General features: G+C 39.1%; 1 protein-coding gene across 2 annotated transcripts in view; it reads left to right on the forward strand.

The window, feature by feature from the left end:
- LOC103280638 (uncharacterized) overlaps positions 1-15010 on the forward strand; it is an 87582-nt gene that overhangs the window by 37743 nt on the left and 34829 nt on the right. For both annotated transcript variants that reach the window (XM_062976308.1, XM_062976313.1), the window contains 3 exons: positions 337-475; positions 1102-1196; positions 12426-12530. In XM_062976308.1, coding sequence (XP_062832378.1) covers positions 337-475; positions 1102-1196; positions 12426-12530 — 339 coding nt within the window. The remainder of the gene's footprint in view (positions 1-336; positions 476-1101; positions 1197-12425; positions 12531-15010) is intronic.

The raw sequence follows: 15010 nt of genomic DNA on the forward strand, positions 1-15010 counted from the left end.
CACCAGAAGCGACTTGAAGTATGTTCTCATGATAAAAAAATTGAGCTGCTGTTTTTTGTAGACATATGATGACAGCTGTAATAGAAATCTTGCCATTTCCAGGGGAGAGTTATGTAAGCTTCTAGCAGGGGGCTTGCATTCATTAACCTTTTTCATTTCTGTTGCTGCAAATGAAAAAAAGGATTCTGAAAGGATGAAAAAATACTTTGCAAAGTGAAAGAAATGTATTGGCTATTGTTAATTAAAATATTAAATTTGCTTTTGATGTTAATAACTAATAATGAAATTTCTACATCCTCTCTCTCATCTTTTTCTCCATTTTTTTTCTTTTTTGAGATTATTGGGTTGCAGAATGAATTAAGTAAACTCAGAATCATAAAGAACCAGCAAGATTATGAAGACTTTTGGAAACTAGCCCAGGAGGGCATTCGTGGCTCTAATCTCAAAGAAAAGCTTCCAGATATAAAAGCAAAAAGTTGAGTATTTGCAGAACTCAGTTGGGCCTCTTCCCATAGAAAACATTAATGAGGCTAAGGACAATATCACATTAGATTTCTAAAACACAGGTCTGCATTTCTTTATTGCCCGATTTGCTCCAGAAAAATTCTGGGAAATGTAGTTTAGGGAAGCCAATGACCTCTTTGACAGACTCTGCCCTAAACTACATTTCCCAGAATTCTGCAGCAAACCGGGTGATTAGGAAACAGAGGCCTGTGCTTTAGAACTCTAACATGATATCGTCCTAAATAAATCCAGAAGCAGGTTGATTCAACTCATTATAATACCACCTTGTGGATACTTCTATTGAACAACTCTTTTGACAGGCAACTTTACCTCTCAACCGTTGTTCTTCCTGATTGGAAATTCATATTAAAGCCACAGTTGGTTGGAAGGGGAAATGGGCAGGGAAGGGAAAAGAGTTAAGTACTTGCCTTGTGCTGTGAACTTTCAAAATACCCCTTTTAGGTGCTGTGAAAAAGCAATGGCTTTGGGAAATGATGAATTTGATGCAGCAAAGGTTCTACAGCTAACACATCTTTTTCTGTTCAAATATACTCACAATTTTTGAAAGCTTCAATTCTTTGTGTCTTTACTCTTCAGTGTTTGCTGCGAAGTCTATGTTTCTCTCAGCATCAGCAAGAATTCTCCCACAACAGCAAGTAAATGGCTCTACAAATAGCAGAAGACTGAAAAAAGTAGGCAAACAAGGTTTCGGCTTTCCCCCCTATTTATTGCCTGCTTTAATTTGTGAGATTTTTTTATTATGGTTAGTGATATGTGGTTGCTTTTATTCTGCTTCTCAAGTCAGTACAAATGTGAGGTAGAAGGAAATTGCTGTGACAGAAAGACTCCTTTTATGTGACACTCTAAAAAGATCACTATATTTCTTATAAATGTAAAACTGAATGAGGAAGAAACATTTTATCATTTGAAATCTTAGTTCTGTTTTAAAAGGCATGTCTAACACCTTGTTTGTGTTATTTCCATTGAAATCTGTTCTTTCTGTACAGTGCTGATATTCCTCCCATTCTAGCCTAAAAGGCTCTCCTATGAAATGTTCATAAAATAATCAAATTTCCTGATTCAGTATTCCATATTTCTGTGTGTAGACAGTGTAGTTTGTTTGAAGCACAAAAGGGTGATATGTTGTCTTGCAGTTGATGTTGGACTCCCATAAATCCCAGCCAGAGAAAGTAATGTACCTTTTGTTGTAGGTGGATTGCATAGGGCTCAACTGCTAAGGTGAAAGGGACAGGACTTGACTTATTTGGAAGCCAGCCCATTTCCTAAGTGTGTGCATGCACATTTGTGCTTGGGTATGTCTTAGGGTAATGATTCTCGACCTTCCTAATGCCGTAACTCCTTATTACAGTTTCTCATGTTATGGTGACCCCCCCAACCATAAAATTATTTTTGTTGCTATTTCATAACTGTAATTTTGTTATTGTTGTGAATCATAATGTAAATATCTGATATGCAGGATGCATTTTCATTCACTGGACCAAATTTGGCACAAATACCACATATGTCCAAATTTAAATACTGGTGGGGTCGGGGACACGTGATTTTGTCATTTGGGACTTGGAGTTGCTGGGATTTATAGTTTACCTACAATTAAAGAGCATTCTGAACTCCACCAACAATGGAAAAGGGGAGAAATCACCAAAGAAGAATTCAAACTTATAGCCAACACCTGTAGGGAAAAGGTTCGCAAGGCTAAAGCGCAAAACGAGCTCAGGCTTGCCAGGGACATAAAAAACAACAAAAAAGGCTTTTTTGCTTACGTTGGTAGAAAAAGGAAGAAAAAGGAGGCGATAGGGCCATTGCAAGGAGAAGATGGGGTGATGGCGACAGGGGACAGGGAAAAGGCAGAACTACTTAATGCCTTCTTTGCCTCGGTCTTCTCACAAAAAGAAAGCCATCTTCAACCTCAGCAACACGGAATGGACGAAGGATTGGGGGAAATCCAAACCCAAATAGGGAAACAAGTTGTCCAGGAACACTTGGCCTCTCTAAACGAATTCAAGTCCCCAGGGCCAGATCAGCTACACCCAAGAGTACTGAAGGAACTAGCGGAAGTTATTTCAGAACCACTGGCAATTATCTTCGAGAGTTCTTGGAGAACGGGAGAAGTCCCAGCAGATTGGAGGAGGGCGAATGTGGTCCCTATCTTCAAGAAGGGAAAAAAGAACGACCCAAACAATTACCGTCCGGTCAGCCTCACATCAATACCAGGCAAAATTCTGGAAAAGATCATTAAGGAAGTGGTCTGCGAACACTTAGAAACAAATGCGGTCATTGCTAATAGTCAACACGGATTTACCAAAAACAAGTCATGCCAGACTAATCTGATCTCTTTTTTCGATAGAGTTACGAGTTGGGTCGATACAGGGAATGCTGTGGATGTAGCGTACCTGGATTTCAGTAAGGCCTTCGACAAAGTCCCCCACGACCTTCTGGCAAACAAACTAGTAAAATGTGGGCTAGACAAAACTACGGTTAGGTGGATCTGTAATTGGCTAAGCGAACGAACCCAAAGGGTGCTCACCAATGCGTCGTCTTCATCATGGAAAGAAGTGACAAGTGGAGTGCCGCAGGGCTGGACTAGATGGCCCATGTGGTCTCTTCCAACTCTACTATTCTATGATTCTATGATTCTATGATTCAATAGAACAGAATTGTGGCAAAACACTTTACTTTAGCTCTGAAACTGATGCTTGTCTACACAACTTCAGATGGCCTGATCCAAACATTAGAGATTATTTTCAAAGATTGTTCTTTGGTTAAGACCTGCTTCAGTCTTGGCCCAGCCTACGCTCTTCTTTTCTGCTTCCTCTTCTTGAAGTGTACTGCATGGCAAGCTCCCATTTAAGGTAATAATGTAGGGAACTTCCTTATAGCTCTAGATTAGAACCTGAAGGGGCTAGTGGAGAGTGAGAACTGATCAGTTATTTCTGGAACATAAGAGATTTTCTAGATTTCTTTTTTTGGTCATAGAATCTGACACTGGGTAGGTTGTTGTGCCTCATGGTCATGAGACCTTCATAATTAACCTAAGCCAGGTGAGTTAGTTTTCTGCCTGAGACAAAAAACAACTCACAAGTACCTGTCCCCATCCCTAACAATACAGTAGAGTCTCACTTATCCAACACTCGCTTATCCAACGTTCTGGATTATCCAACGCATTTTTGTAGTCAATGTTTTCAATACATCGTGATATTTTGGTGCTAAATTCATAAATATAGTAATTACTACATAGCATTACTGTGTATTGAACTACTTTTTCTGTCAAATTTGTTGTATAACATGATGTTTTGATGCTTAGTTTGTAAAATCATAACCTAATTTGATGTTTAATAGGCTTTTCCTTAATCCCTCCTTATTATCCAACATATTCGCTTATCCAACGTTCTGCTGGCCCATTTATGTTGGATAAGTGAGACTCTACTGTAGCAATACAATAATAAGTATATACTGTGAATGTCCTGCCCTGGATGGCATCCAAGATCTGTTTCTTTGTCCAGGAATCATGCTCATGTCTTCAAGTGTCAGCAAACTGATGTAGCACAATCCAGTATCCATTTTGGCAAGAAGAAGGCCTTTCTTTAACATGTTGCTAAGGACATCTTAAGGAAAATAGAGATGGAACTTTTGGTTAGATTGGGATGTTCCAGGCTTCCCCCAAGATCATTCCTGTCCCCTTTGCCCATCTGTACTTCAGTAAGTATAGTTCCCCAGCTGTGCCCTGAAAAAAAGAGCCAGAGCTGGCTGGCTTTTTCACACTTCGATGTAATGATCACATCACTCTTCCTAGCAGTGAACTCTGTTGTTAAGAGGCTGAAGCTGACTAAATGATTCAGTTTTTTTTACTCAGATTGTTTATTAAGTGATGCATTCTTTAAACCAGGAGTGGGTGGCTGTGGTGGATCAGGGAGACCAATTTCAGCCTCTGCAAAATGGAGGAATCACACAGACTGCGGCTAAAATTTACAAAATACCCACTATTCCATTTTTGCGTTTGAAAAATTATGTATGTGTATTGAACAGTGTAGAAGGAAGCCTGTAACATATTTAACATTGGGTATACTTTGTTTTAGTATGATGCACCCCTCTCTGGTTGGCGAAATGCAGTGGTCCTTGAGCTAGTAACATAAATATGTGCTGCTAAATCAGAACCAGAGGCGGTTCAATCGTCAGGCAAAATAGTCATTTGCCTGTGGCGCCTCCCTCCTGGGGGCGCCCTCGAGCCCCCTGGGAGGGTGGTGCCATCTCCCGCCTCCTTGCCCTTCAGCCCGGGCCTTCCCTCCACGAGGAAAGTCCCAGGCAGGCCGCAGCAGCAAGGGCAGCCAGGCAGGGGGCGGGGCCAGCCCGTGCGGGGGGCGGGGCCAGCCCGGCTGGGGCCTCCCACTGCGGACCGCAGGGCCTGACCCCACCACGACCAGGCCCGGGCCTTCCCACCACGGCGTGGGCCTTCTCTCTGTGAGGGAAGGCCCAGGCAGGCTGCAACAGCAAGGTCAGCCAGGCGGGGGGCGGGGATAGGCCGCGTGGGGGCGGGGCCAGGCTGGTTGGGCGGCCCCGCCTCCTGCCTGGCCCCGCCCACCGCCCTGCATGGCAGTGATGTCTCTCTTGATACTGGGAGCTGTTGTTTCGGTGCCTTCAAGTCAGGGTGGGGGAAAGAACTGTTGTCTGTTTGAGGTGCAGTTGGCCACCTTGATTAGCATTGAATGGGCTTGCAGTTTCAAAGCCTGGCTGATTTCTGCCTAGAGGAATCCTTTGTTGGGAGGTGTTAACAAAGGATTCCTCCAGGCAGCTACCAGCCAGGCCTTGAAACTGCTGGCCATAAGCTAATCAAGGTGGCAAACTGCAACATTCACAGTACCTCAAACAGACAAGGGTTCTTTCTCCCACCCTGGACATAAATAAACCTCACTTAATGATTTATTTTTGTTTTGATTCCCCCAGCTTTTGGATTTTGCTCTTTGTTTACTGTTTTGATTTTAGAGTTTTTCAAATATTGGTTTCCAGATTTTGTTCATTTTTATCATGGTTTCCTTCTTTCTGTTGAAATTGTCCACATGCTTGTGGATTTCAAGAGAAACCAAGAGAAGGAATGCTCTAAGGAGGTATTAGGGAGAGTAGGAAGAGACACAGAAAGGCCATTTAGTCCAACCCCCTCCTGCTTCCATGCAGCAAAAAGCACAATAAAAGCCACAGCAAATGGCAACCCAGTAGTTTTCCATGTATCCCTCTACACTACCTTATTTAGATTTTAAAGAAATATCTAGAAACAGAATAATACTATTGCTATATTCTCTCTCCCCCCCCCCCCCAAAATGGTGCACAATAGAGTTCAATTAAGGCCCCATCTACACTGTCATATAATCTAGTTTCAACATGTGGGTTAACTTCATTGATTCCTGCCTAAAGGAATCCTTTGTTGGGAGGTGTTAACAAAGGATTCCTCCAGGCAGCTACCAGCCAGGCCTTGAAACTGCTGGCCATATGCTAATCAAGGTGGCAAACTCAAGCAGACAAGAGTTCTTTCTCCTAATATATGTGTTTGTATACACACATGCATATATACATATATACATATATACAATATAATTTACAATAATATATAATATTATAATATATTGTATATGCATATAATATTAATATTATTTTGTAATAAAATATAATACTAATAATATAATATATTAATATAAATTATATATCATATATTACATGTAATATTATTAATAATATTACAATATATAGATATAGTACAATATGGTAATTTATTACCAGTCTCGTGCAATGCTAATAATATAATATTGTATTTAAATTTAATTTGTAAGCCACTCTGAGTCCCCTTTGGGGTGAGAAGGGTGGGATATAAATGCATTAAATAAATAAATAAATAAATATGTGGGTGATCTGATTTGATAATCTGGATTATATGGCAGTGTAGAAAGGGCCTTGAGGGCCTTCCACACAGCCATATAACCCAGAATATCTGGGTTATATGTAGACACAGACAACCCACACAGCCATATAACCCAGAATATCAAGGCAGAAAATCCCACAATATCTGCTTTGAATTGGAATATATGGCAGTGTGGACTCAGATAACCTAGGTTGCTTCCATGCAGCCATAAAACCCTAAATATCAAGACAGAAAATCCCAGTGTCTGCTTTGGATTGGGTTATCTGAGTCCACATTGCCTTATATCCCAGTTCAAAGCAGAAAATGAGGGATTTTATTCAGCTGTGTGGAAGGGGCCTTAGGGAAAAATGATCCTTGCCATCATAATCTAGTGCAAGTGGTGAGCATGGTCCCAGGATCTCATTCTAGGTTTTGAAATGGATTATATTAATCTTCACTGCCAGATAATCTGGGATAAACAGATAATCTGGAATCAGATCTTGGGATATAGGCCAATGTAGGTGAAGGTCCTGCAGTAGGAATATGGGTGTGTGTGTGTGTATATATATGTGTGTGTGTGTGTGTGTGTGTGTATAGGGAGCTCCCAGTGGCGCAGTGGGTTAAACCACTGAGCTACTGAACCAAAAGGTTGCAGGTTCAGATCTGGGGAGCGGAGTGAGCACCCGCTGTTAGCCTCAGCTTCTTCCAGCCTAGCAGTTTGAAAACATGCAAATGTGAGTAGATCAATAGGTACTGCTCTGGCAGGAAGGTAACGGCCACCGCCGCTGCCACCTTCAGGTCAGCAACCCAATAATTCGTTGGCTGTTTGAATCTGGGGAGCAGGGTGAGCTCCCGCTGATAGCTCCAGCTTCTGCCAACCTAGTAGTTCAGTGATTGGTTTTTTTTTGGGGGGGGGTGCCAAAACTTCTGTTCGCCTACACTTGAAAATTATCTTGGACCAGCTCTGATCAGAACAAGCACAATTTATTTCTGCTTTTTGCTTCTGACAGATATCTGGTTTTAGAAACTCATAAACAGAGTCTAAAGATGTAATTGCTTTTGTTTCCTTTCAGTCTCTGATGCCTGGAGGCATACAGCCTCTGAAAATCAAGATTCCATGGTAGCTGTTACGAGCAATTTCTGTTTGATAAATTTATCCTTTACAAATTTGTGTAGCCCCATAAAAATCCAGCTGAGGTAGATCGGTTCACATATCATACTTCCATGTGAAATATTTTCAGAAGTGAATTCTCTTGCCAAATTACTCAGCTGATCTTGAGTGACCTCAATCCAATAGAACAGAATTATAGCAAAACACTTTACTTTGGCTCTGAAACTGAAACCTTTTTTAGAACTTGCTGTGGAAACTTAAGCGATTTAGGGTGATTTCTATAATTGTTTCCAAACAGAGAGGGATTAGTGAAGATGTCACCAAACAGTTAGGAGGCCTCGCTAGTCTTTCATCGAGCCGCAGTCAGAGGTAACCCTCATGGGCCCCTGTTTGCCTGGTCTAAGACAAATATATCTTGATTGAATCCTTATTACTGTGCACCTGAATGAATTGGGAGACTCAGTCTCACATATATGTGAGAAGAAAATGAAATGGATTAAGCACAAAAACTTCCCTTGTATACTTTAGAATAGTCGAATGCATGGAATTCAATAAAAAGTTTGTTTTAGATTATAGTTCTACAAGAGTGAATAGTGAGCACAGTAAAATTGATAAAATATACATTTGAGAAATTACTAATCAGAAATAAGGCAAAACCTTCATTGAGTCCATCTTTATATGTTCAGGTATTTGAATTTGGTTTTTTCCCCATTTTTATTCTAATATTAATTGGGTGAATTGTCTTCCTGAAATGTATTAAATCTTGACATTGCCAACTTTTGAAAATATTTCACTTGTTTCATTTATAAAGGTAATTTTACAGGAAGAACTAAAGTAGATATTGTGTAGAAATTAGATTGTCAACTTGGTGTCCTTTGAATGTTTTAGACCTCAACCATTATTATCCCTGACCACCACCAGTGCTACCTGGGTCTGAGGAGAGTTAGAATCAAAAACTCTGATAGATATTGAGTTGTCTAACTCTCATATAAAAAAGAGATAGAAACATACAAGCTAAAAGTTAGTATTTCTTCATATTCTTATATTGGCCACATATCTCAAACAAAATACTTATGAATGAGGGAGTATTTACCAACCACAACAATTGTTTTAAAATAAAAATGAATTGAAACAGCAAAAATATAGATGGACAACACACACAAATGCCCAGAAACAAAGCACCTCATCAGACGAGCAGGGATAAAGGGGGGGGGGATGGGAACAGCGGGGGAAAGTGGGGGGCAGCAGAGGTAACAATCAGGCCTTGGGGTCCATGTTTTTTCTTCTCACACCATGTCTGTCTCGGCTTCCTCTTCACCTCTTCTTCCCTTCTTCATTGAGGAAATGGGTAAACACCCAACTCTTCTGAGGTCTATTTCTTTCTGCTGCCACAATGGTGCCCCAAGAGAGCCCCATGAAGTCTTGCTGAAAGTAGCCCAATGTTGTGTGATGAGCTCCATGGGACTGAGATCTGGCAGTGGAGAGAACCAGGAGGAAGTCGCTCTTCTCCCTGCATCTGATAGCCTCTTCTCCCAAAGTGGTTAGAAGATAGAGTTCCACAGACTGTTTAATGCATTTAAGAATGCCTCATTAATAAAGGCACAGTGTGTATATGTGTGTGTGTGTGTTTTGAGGATGCCAAGGATCATAAAACCCATTTTAGAGACATTTGGAATCTGCAAGCTGCATGAGACTTACCTCTGACATACACACATACATATGTGTGTGCTCGTGTGTTTGTGTGTATATATGTGGTTGTGACTAACAGAGATTAGAGATGGAACACACATTACATAGTGTAACCATTACTGGGAGCCTGTATGTTTGAGAGCTCCATTTGCTCACTGGAGTCCAATGGTAGTTTAGATCAGGCCAATGAGAAAAAAGAACTGCCTTGTAGCATTAGAAAGAGTTCTATCTAGTATCCTACTGTTTCCAACAGGAGTCAGTCAATATGTTACAGAATTAGTGGTTATGATTGCCACCCAGCTTCTAAAACCGTTAGTAGGAATCTGCTGCATTATAATGCTTTGCTGAAGGACATTAGATATGGGACTCGACTCATCATAATTAATAAGCCTGGAAGATTTACAATGATCTGTGTAGATAAGATGTAAAATCTCGCTCTTCCACTTGTAAATCTGGCTCCTGGGTGAGAATATTCTGTCTCACCTGCAGTTGGAAGTATTACCAGTCAACTCAAAAAATTGTAGAACTGAAAAGAAAAGTAAATTAATAGCTATTTCAAAAGCCAAGAAGAAACCATGCTTCTATTGTATTGTTCCCTATGTTTCTTGGGTCCAAGCATTTGAGACCGAGTTTAATAGGCATAGATACTTTAGCAGTCATTCACTTGCAACCATAGTCTCCTGCCATTGAGTTTATGCTACTTGTATGATACATTTGTGAGCTCCATGGACCTGTTCAGGAGTATACAACAGATTACATGGCTAAGTTATGAATGGCTGCATTTCAGCTTGTCCTGCCATTTGTTTCAGTGCAAAGCAATTGTTAAAGGCATGGTTATACTGAATTGGACTCTCCTATGAAATGCATTATATTTTCACATATTATGAATTCATCTCAATTGTTCAGATGTGTGTATGTATGCATATATATACACACACGCACACATACATACAGACACAGACACACACTGTGGAAAGGTAACATTATCAATAGGTTTCAATTTAGATCTCCAGAAGGCCATCTGAACAATATTTAAGTAGAAGTGAGATTCTTGGCTTTGTTTATGATCTAAGGCCTGAACATTTAGTTGTGAAAGTATCACTAATGATGTGCTAGTTCTCAAGGATGTATCAGAGTGCTGTGGCTAACACCCGATAATATCGCTCACTCCAGTGCTGGCACACTTTGACTGTTTAGTGCAAAAACCAGCCATCAAAGAAATCCTAAGAGAAACAAAAGAGCCATGTTTACATTAATATGGGACATGTTAATCATATTAATCAAATCTGTAAATTTTCAAACCTGAAAAAGTTAAACTCATAAATATAGAGGGCCTACTGTACACCCAAATCTGATTTCCTGTCTCTGACCATCCCATTATGTCTAAGCACAAACCTGTCCCTAGAACTAATACAAACTAAATAGATTATTTTGGTATATTCTCTGTTTGGATCCAGAAATCATAAAGTCTCCTTTTTGATTAAAATCTTCTCATATCTTTCTGTCACTGTTCAAAATGCCATTCAACATGCAAGGTCAGGAACCTTTGATGCAACTCTTTTCCTTTCGGTCCCTATTTTCCAATTTTGCTGTTTGTTTTTCAGACTTCCTAGAACATTTCCCGTTTTTCTGCATCAGTCACTTAAACCTTCATTCATGTCATGGATATATTATATCTTAACTGAAAGAATTTTTAATTTTCATGTTTATCAGATATTGTGTTTTTGTAATTCAGTTGAAGTTCAAAACATTACAACATGCTGAATCTAGGTTGTTGCTAAGTGCATAGGCTTTGGAGTTGATTTGTTTTATTCTGTTAGTACTACATTTATGGTGTGATTGGAATAAAGATTACTTTGGAGAGACGTTTATTGTTTACAGAGCAACAGTAAAATAGATGACCAGCATGTGGCACGAATTCATGAAGAGTAATATGCGGTCTTCTCTTTGTTCAGCTGGCTTTGCTTTAAACAGCCTGCTGTTAGCAAAGATGTTTGTACATGAATCAAGAGTCAAGATACAAGTTAAGATTTGTTGTAACAGGAAACCTAAACTCACCATATCATTTTGAGCAGCATTCAAAGAATACTGCTTTAAAAACTCTGTTGATTCCTTTCTACAACCTGAGAAGTATCTCCATGATGGCATTGCAATTCAATTGGAAGGAAAAGAAATCCGTGATGATTATTTAGAATGTCAAATCTACCTTGACCTGTTAATTCGTTTTACAGTCCTGTTTGTTTTGCAGTTTCTTTCCAAATCATGATAAAATTTGTGTATTTGTCATGATTTCACAGATATGCAGAAATGCCTGTATATTCAGTCTTGGGCACATGGTTCCTGTGTCACATACACCGCAGAATATCATCACTATTGGAACTTGTTTCCACATGCCTCAGTAGTTGTGTGAAGGGAATTTCTCAAGTTGTGCTTATGTACCTCATTTTTTTTTGTGTAACATAGAAAGAATAACAGATGATCCATGGATTATTTGTACTGCTTTTGCTTCTAGTTCCTTATATGATGTCTTCCTAAGGCTCATGAAACCATTGCTGATATTCAATTTTTAAGGTTAACAAACCAAACATTTTTAAGTTTCAAGCCTACATAGCCTCTAGAATTCTAATAAAATGATAAAATTAATGTTTCCAAAAGGTAAGTAAAATCCCCCATAAATTTAGGGTTGGAATTAGAACCAGTCTTTTATGAATGAAGGGCTTCTCCTTCTGGATAGTGCCTTTGCTGACTTTGAGGGATATGTGCACAACACCTTATCACACTCAAAACCTTGCTCACTTCTCTCTGCGTGATCATAAAGTGTGATAATAAAGTGTGGAAGTTTGTTTCAGCCAGGCCCTAAATCTGGATGCCACCCATGTTCCTGTTGTTCCCTTATTTTCCTTCTATGATAGAAACCGACATACTTTGATTAGTCAGATGGGTCATATTCTGGTTCACTTTATTATAATACATACACATGCACACTCTGATAAACCAAAGCAGTTATATTTATTTATAAATGCATTTTTATTTTTTATACAAATACATTACTTAGTTTTTTCGGTGTTTTGTTTATTTACATCTTGGGAACCTTTTTGCTTTGAGGGGGAAAAGGAATACACAAAAATATATTCATTTGAATACAGGTTATTTTGTATGTATGCTGAAGAACAAATAGTAATCACCTGATGTTCTTCCCTGCTCATTCTTTGACAGAGCTCACTGTCTTCACCGCAGTCTACAGCTACTTGCCAGCCTCCAATTCATCATGAGGGTAAACAGATGAACACCCAGCAAGAAACTGAGCAAATGTTTCCCAAGGTGGGTGAGAAAACCTCAGGACTCTATTCCCTTTGAGAGACACGGATTGAAGCTGGTGAGATTAGGGGGTTGTTTGAATTTGTCTGCTGTTATAATTCTAAACTATTAATTCTCTAGCAGAGAGAGAAGGTCAGTGAAATCCCCATGAAACCACTATTTTACTAAGGCAACAAATGTAGCATTTTGCAATTTAGTTTTGCACAGAGAAAGTATGAGAAATGCCAGCTCATAATTTTAGACCTCTGCCCTCCAGATCATCCTTAAAGTGAATTGGCCAAAAACTGTAATGCGATGCAGAAGTAAGAAGTGAAAAATATTTGGGATTGCATTGGCTGTTATGGATTGCTAAAGAATTTCATCTGAAGGCTGTCTCTTAAATTCATCTTTATTTATGATCATAGCTCTTCCTGTTACACCATTATATACCATGGCTTGGCCCAGTCCACTCTTAGCTGTGGATGATGGATACAGGATGGAGTGTTTGGCCAGGGTATACAGAAAGTAGTGAAGACTTTCTGTATATATTTCAGATTTCAATATTAATGTCAAAAATACATAGTATGATTTTACATAGCTTAGGTTCTGCAGGGTTATTTGAATTTGCAAGGTTACCTCATACCATGCTACTAGCATGATGGAGAGGGTACTGAGAAGTAGCAGTTTCAAATCCAATTTAGCTATGAAGCTCACGGAGTAATAACAACAACAACAACAACTACTACTACTACTACTACTACTACTTTATTATTGTATCCCACTCCATCTCCCTGAAGGGACTTGGGGCAGCTCATATGGGGACCCAGTCTAACAATACACAATAAAATACAACCACACAAATACATTTAAAACATATGGACATATAAAATCATAGAGCATATAAAATACATTTAAAACATACTCAGAACCGATAACTAATAGCCAGGTGCAGTGAGTGTATTGAAAATTGGAGGCAAGGCAAACATTGTATATGTGTAATATCTTGCAGCCTCTACTGAATAGACCAGAAAAAGTGCAGTAGCTGGGTATAGGGTTTTTTTTTTCCGTGTCAGGAGTGACTTGATAAACTGCAAGCCCCTTCTGGTGTGAGAGGGTATAGGTGGAGGTAAGGGACAATTGTCAATTTATGCCAAATTAGTCAAATGCACATTGAAATAGCCAGGTTTTCAGTAATGTAACCATAATCCATTTTACATTTTTTCTGTGAAGATAAAAATGGGAATGAGAATCATGTATGTTGCCTTGATCTTCTGAAGTCAAGATGGGGTTTCAATGTAACAAACCAAAATGAATAAATAAACAAATGAACTTTTAATATTTAAATGGTTTCAGATGAACAAAAAACAATGTTAAGGTTTGAAATTATTTTGTCCCAAAAGTGCAACAAAATCCCAATCACCTGCTAATTTGGATTTTTCTCTTGTTCTGTTGCTTATGCCCCCTTTTTATTCCTTACACTACTCTTTTTCCACAAATGCCTTGGTCAATTCTGTTTCTATATATGTGAAGACTCCCCCAGCCCAATTGATACAATGATTTAAAACTCACTGTATTCGTTAGAAAATTGTAGTTGTTGTTATGTGCTTTCAAATCATTTCCGATTTATGGTGATCCTAAGGCAAACCTATCAAGAGTTTTTTGTGGCTCTATTTGTTGAGTTGAGGCTTGTCTTTGCCTTATTTTGAGGCTGCAAGAATGTGACTTGCCCAGGCTAACCCAATGGATTTCATGGGCAAGTGGTGATTCAAACTCTGGTCACCAGAATAGTAATCCAGTCTTTAAACTTCTAGACCATACTGGGCTCTATTTTTCAAAAAATAACTATTTCAATTAGTTTTTCAGGTTTTCTAGAATACACTTCTATGGCTGATTAAAATATGCCATTTATTATAACAGACTGTTTGTGAGGGACAAAATATATCAGCATTTTGCAGAGAGGAGTGGTGGTAGTTCAGAACTAAGATTTTGTTTCTCACAAGTTGGTGTTAACATTTAACTGCTCAGACGAAAGGAAGATCATTACTGATTTTCAGATGTTGGGTAAATAAGGGCAAGTCTGGCAGTCAAGGACACTGGCAAAAGCTGTGAGTGGTGATAAGACATTACTCTTTCTTTTGGCATTTCAGATTTGAATTTGCAACATTTTACAGTAAGGAGAAGATGGAGAAACCAAAATGTAATTACACTAGAGCTTCCTTTTTTCCATTCTTTCTGCTCTGTAGTCTAAGACCCCTTTCACACAGCTGAATAAAATCCCACAGTATCTGCTTTGAACTGGAATATATGGCAGTGTGGACTCAGATAACACAGTTCAAAGCAGATACTGTGGGATTTTCTGCCTTGATATTTTGGGTTATATGGCTGTGTGGAACGGCCCTAAATCTTTGCAAAAATACTGTTCCTCATTAAGAAAATCAGGTTTTTTTCAATCCATCAGTCATATTTTCTTTAGCTCCCAAAATATGCACCATATTATCAAATGT

This window comes from Anolis carolinensis, chromosome 1 (assembly GCF_035594765.1).
Source record: "Anolis carolinensis isolate JA03-04 chromosome 1, rAnoCar3.1.pri, whole genome shotgun sequence".
Lineage (NCBI taxonomy): Eukaryota > Metazoa > Chordata > Lepidosauria > Squamata > Dactyloidae > Anolis > Anolis carolinensis.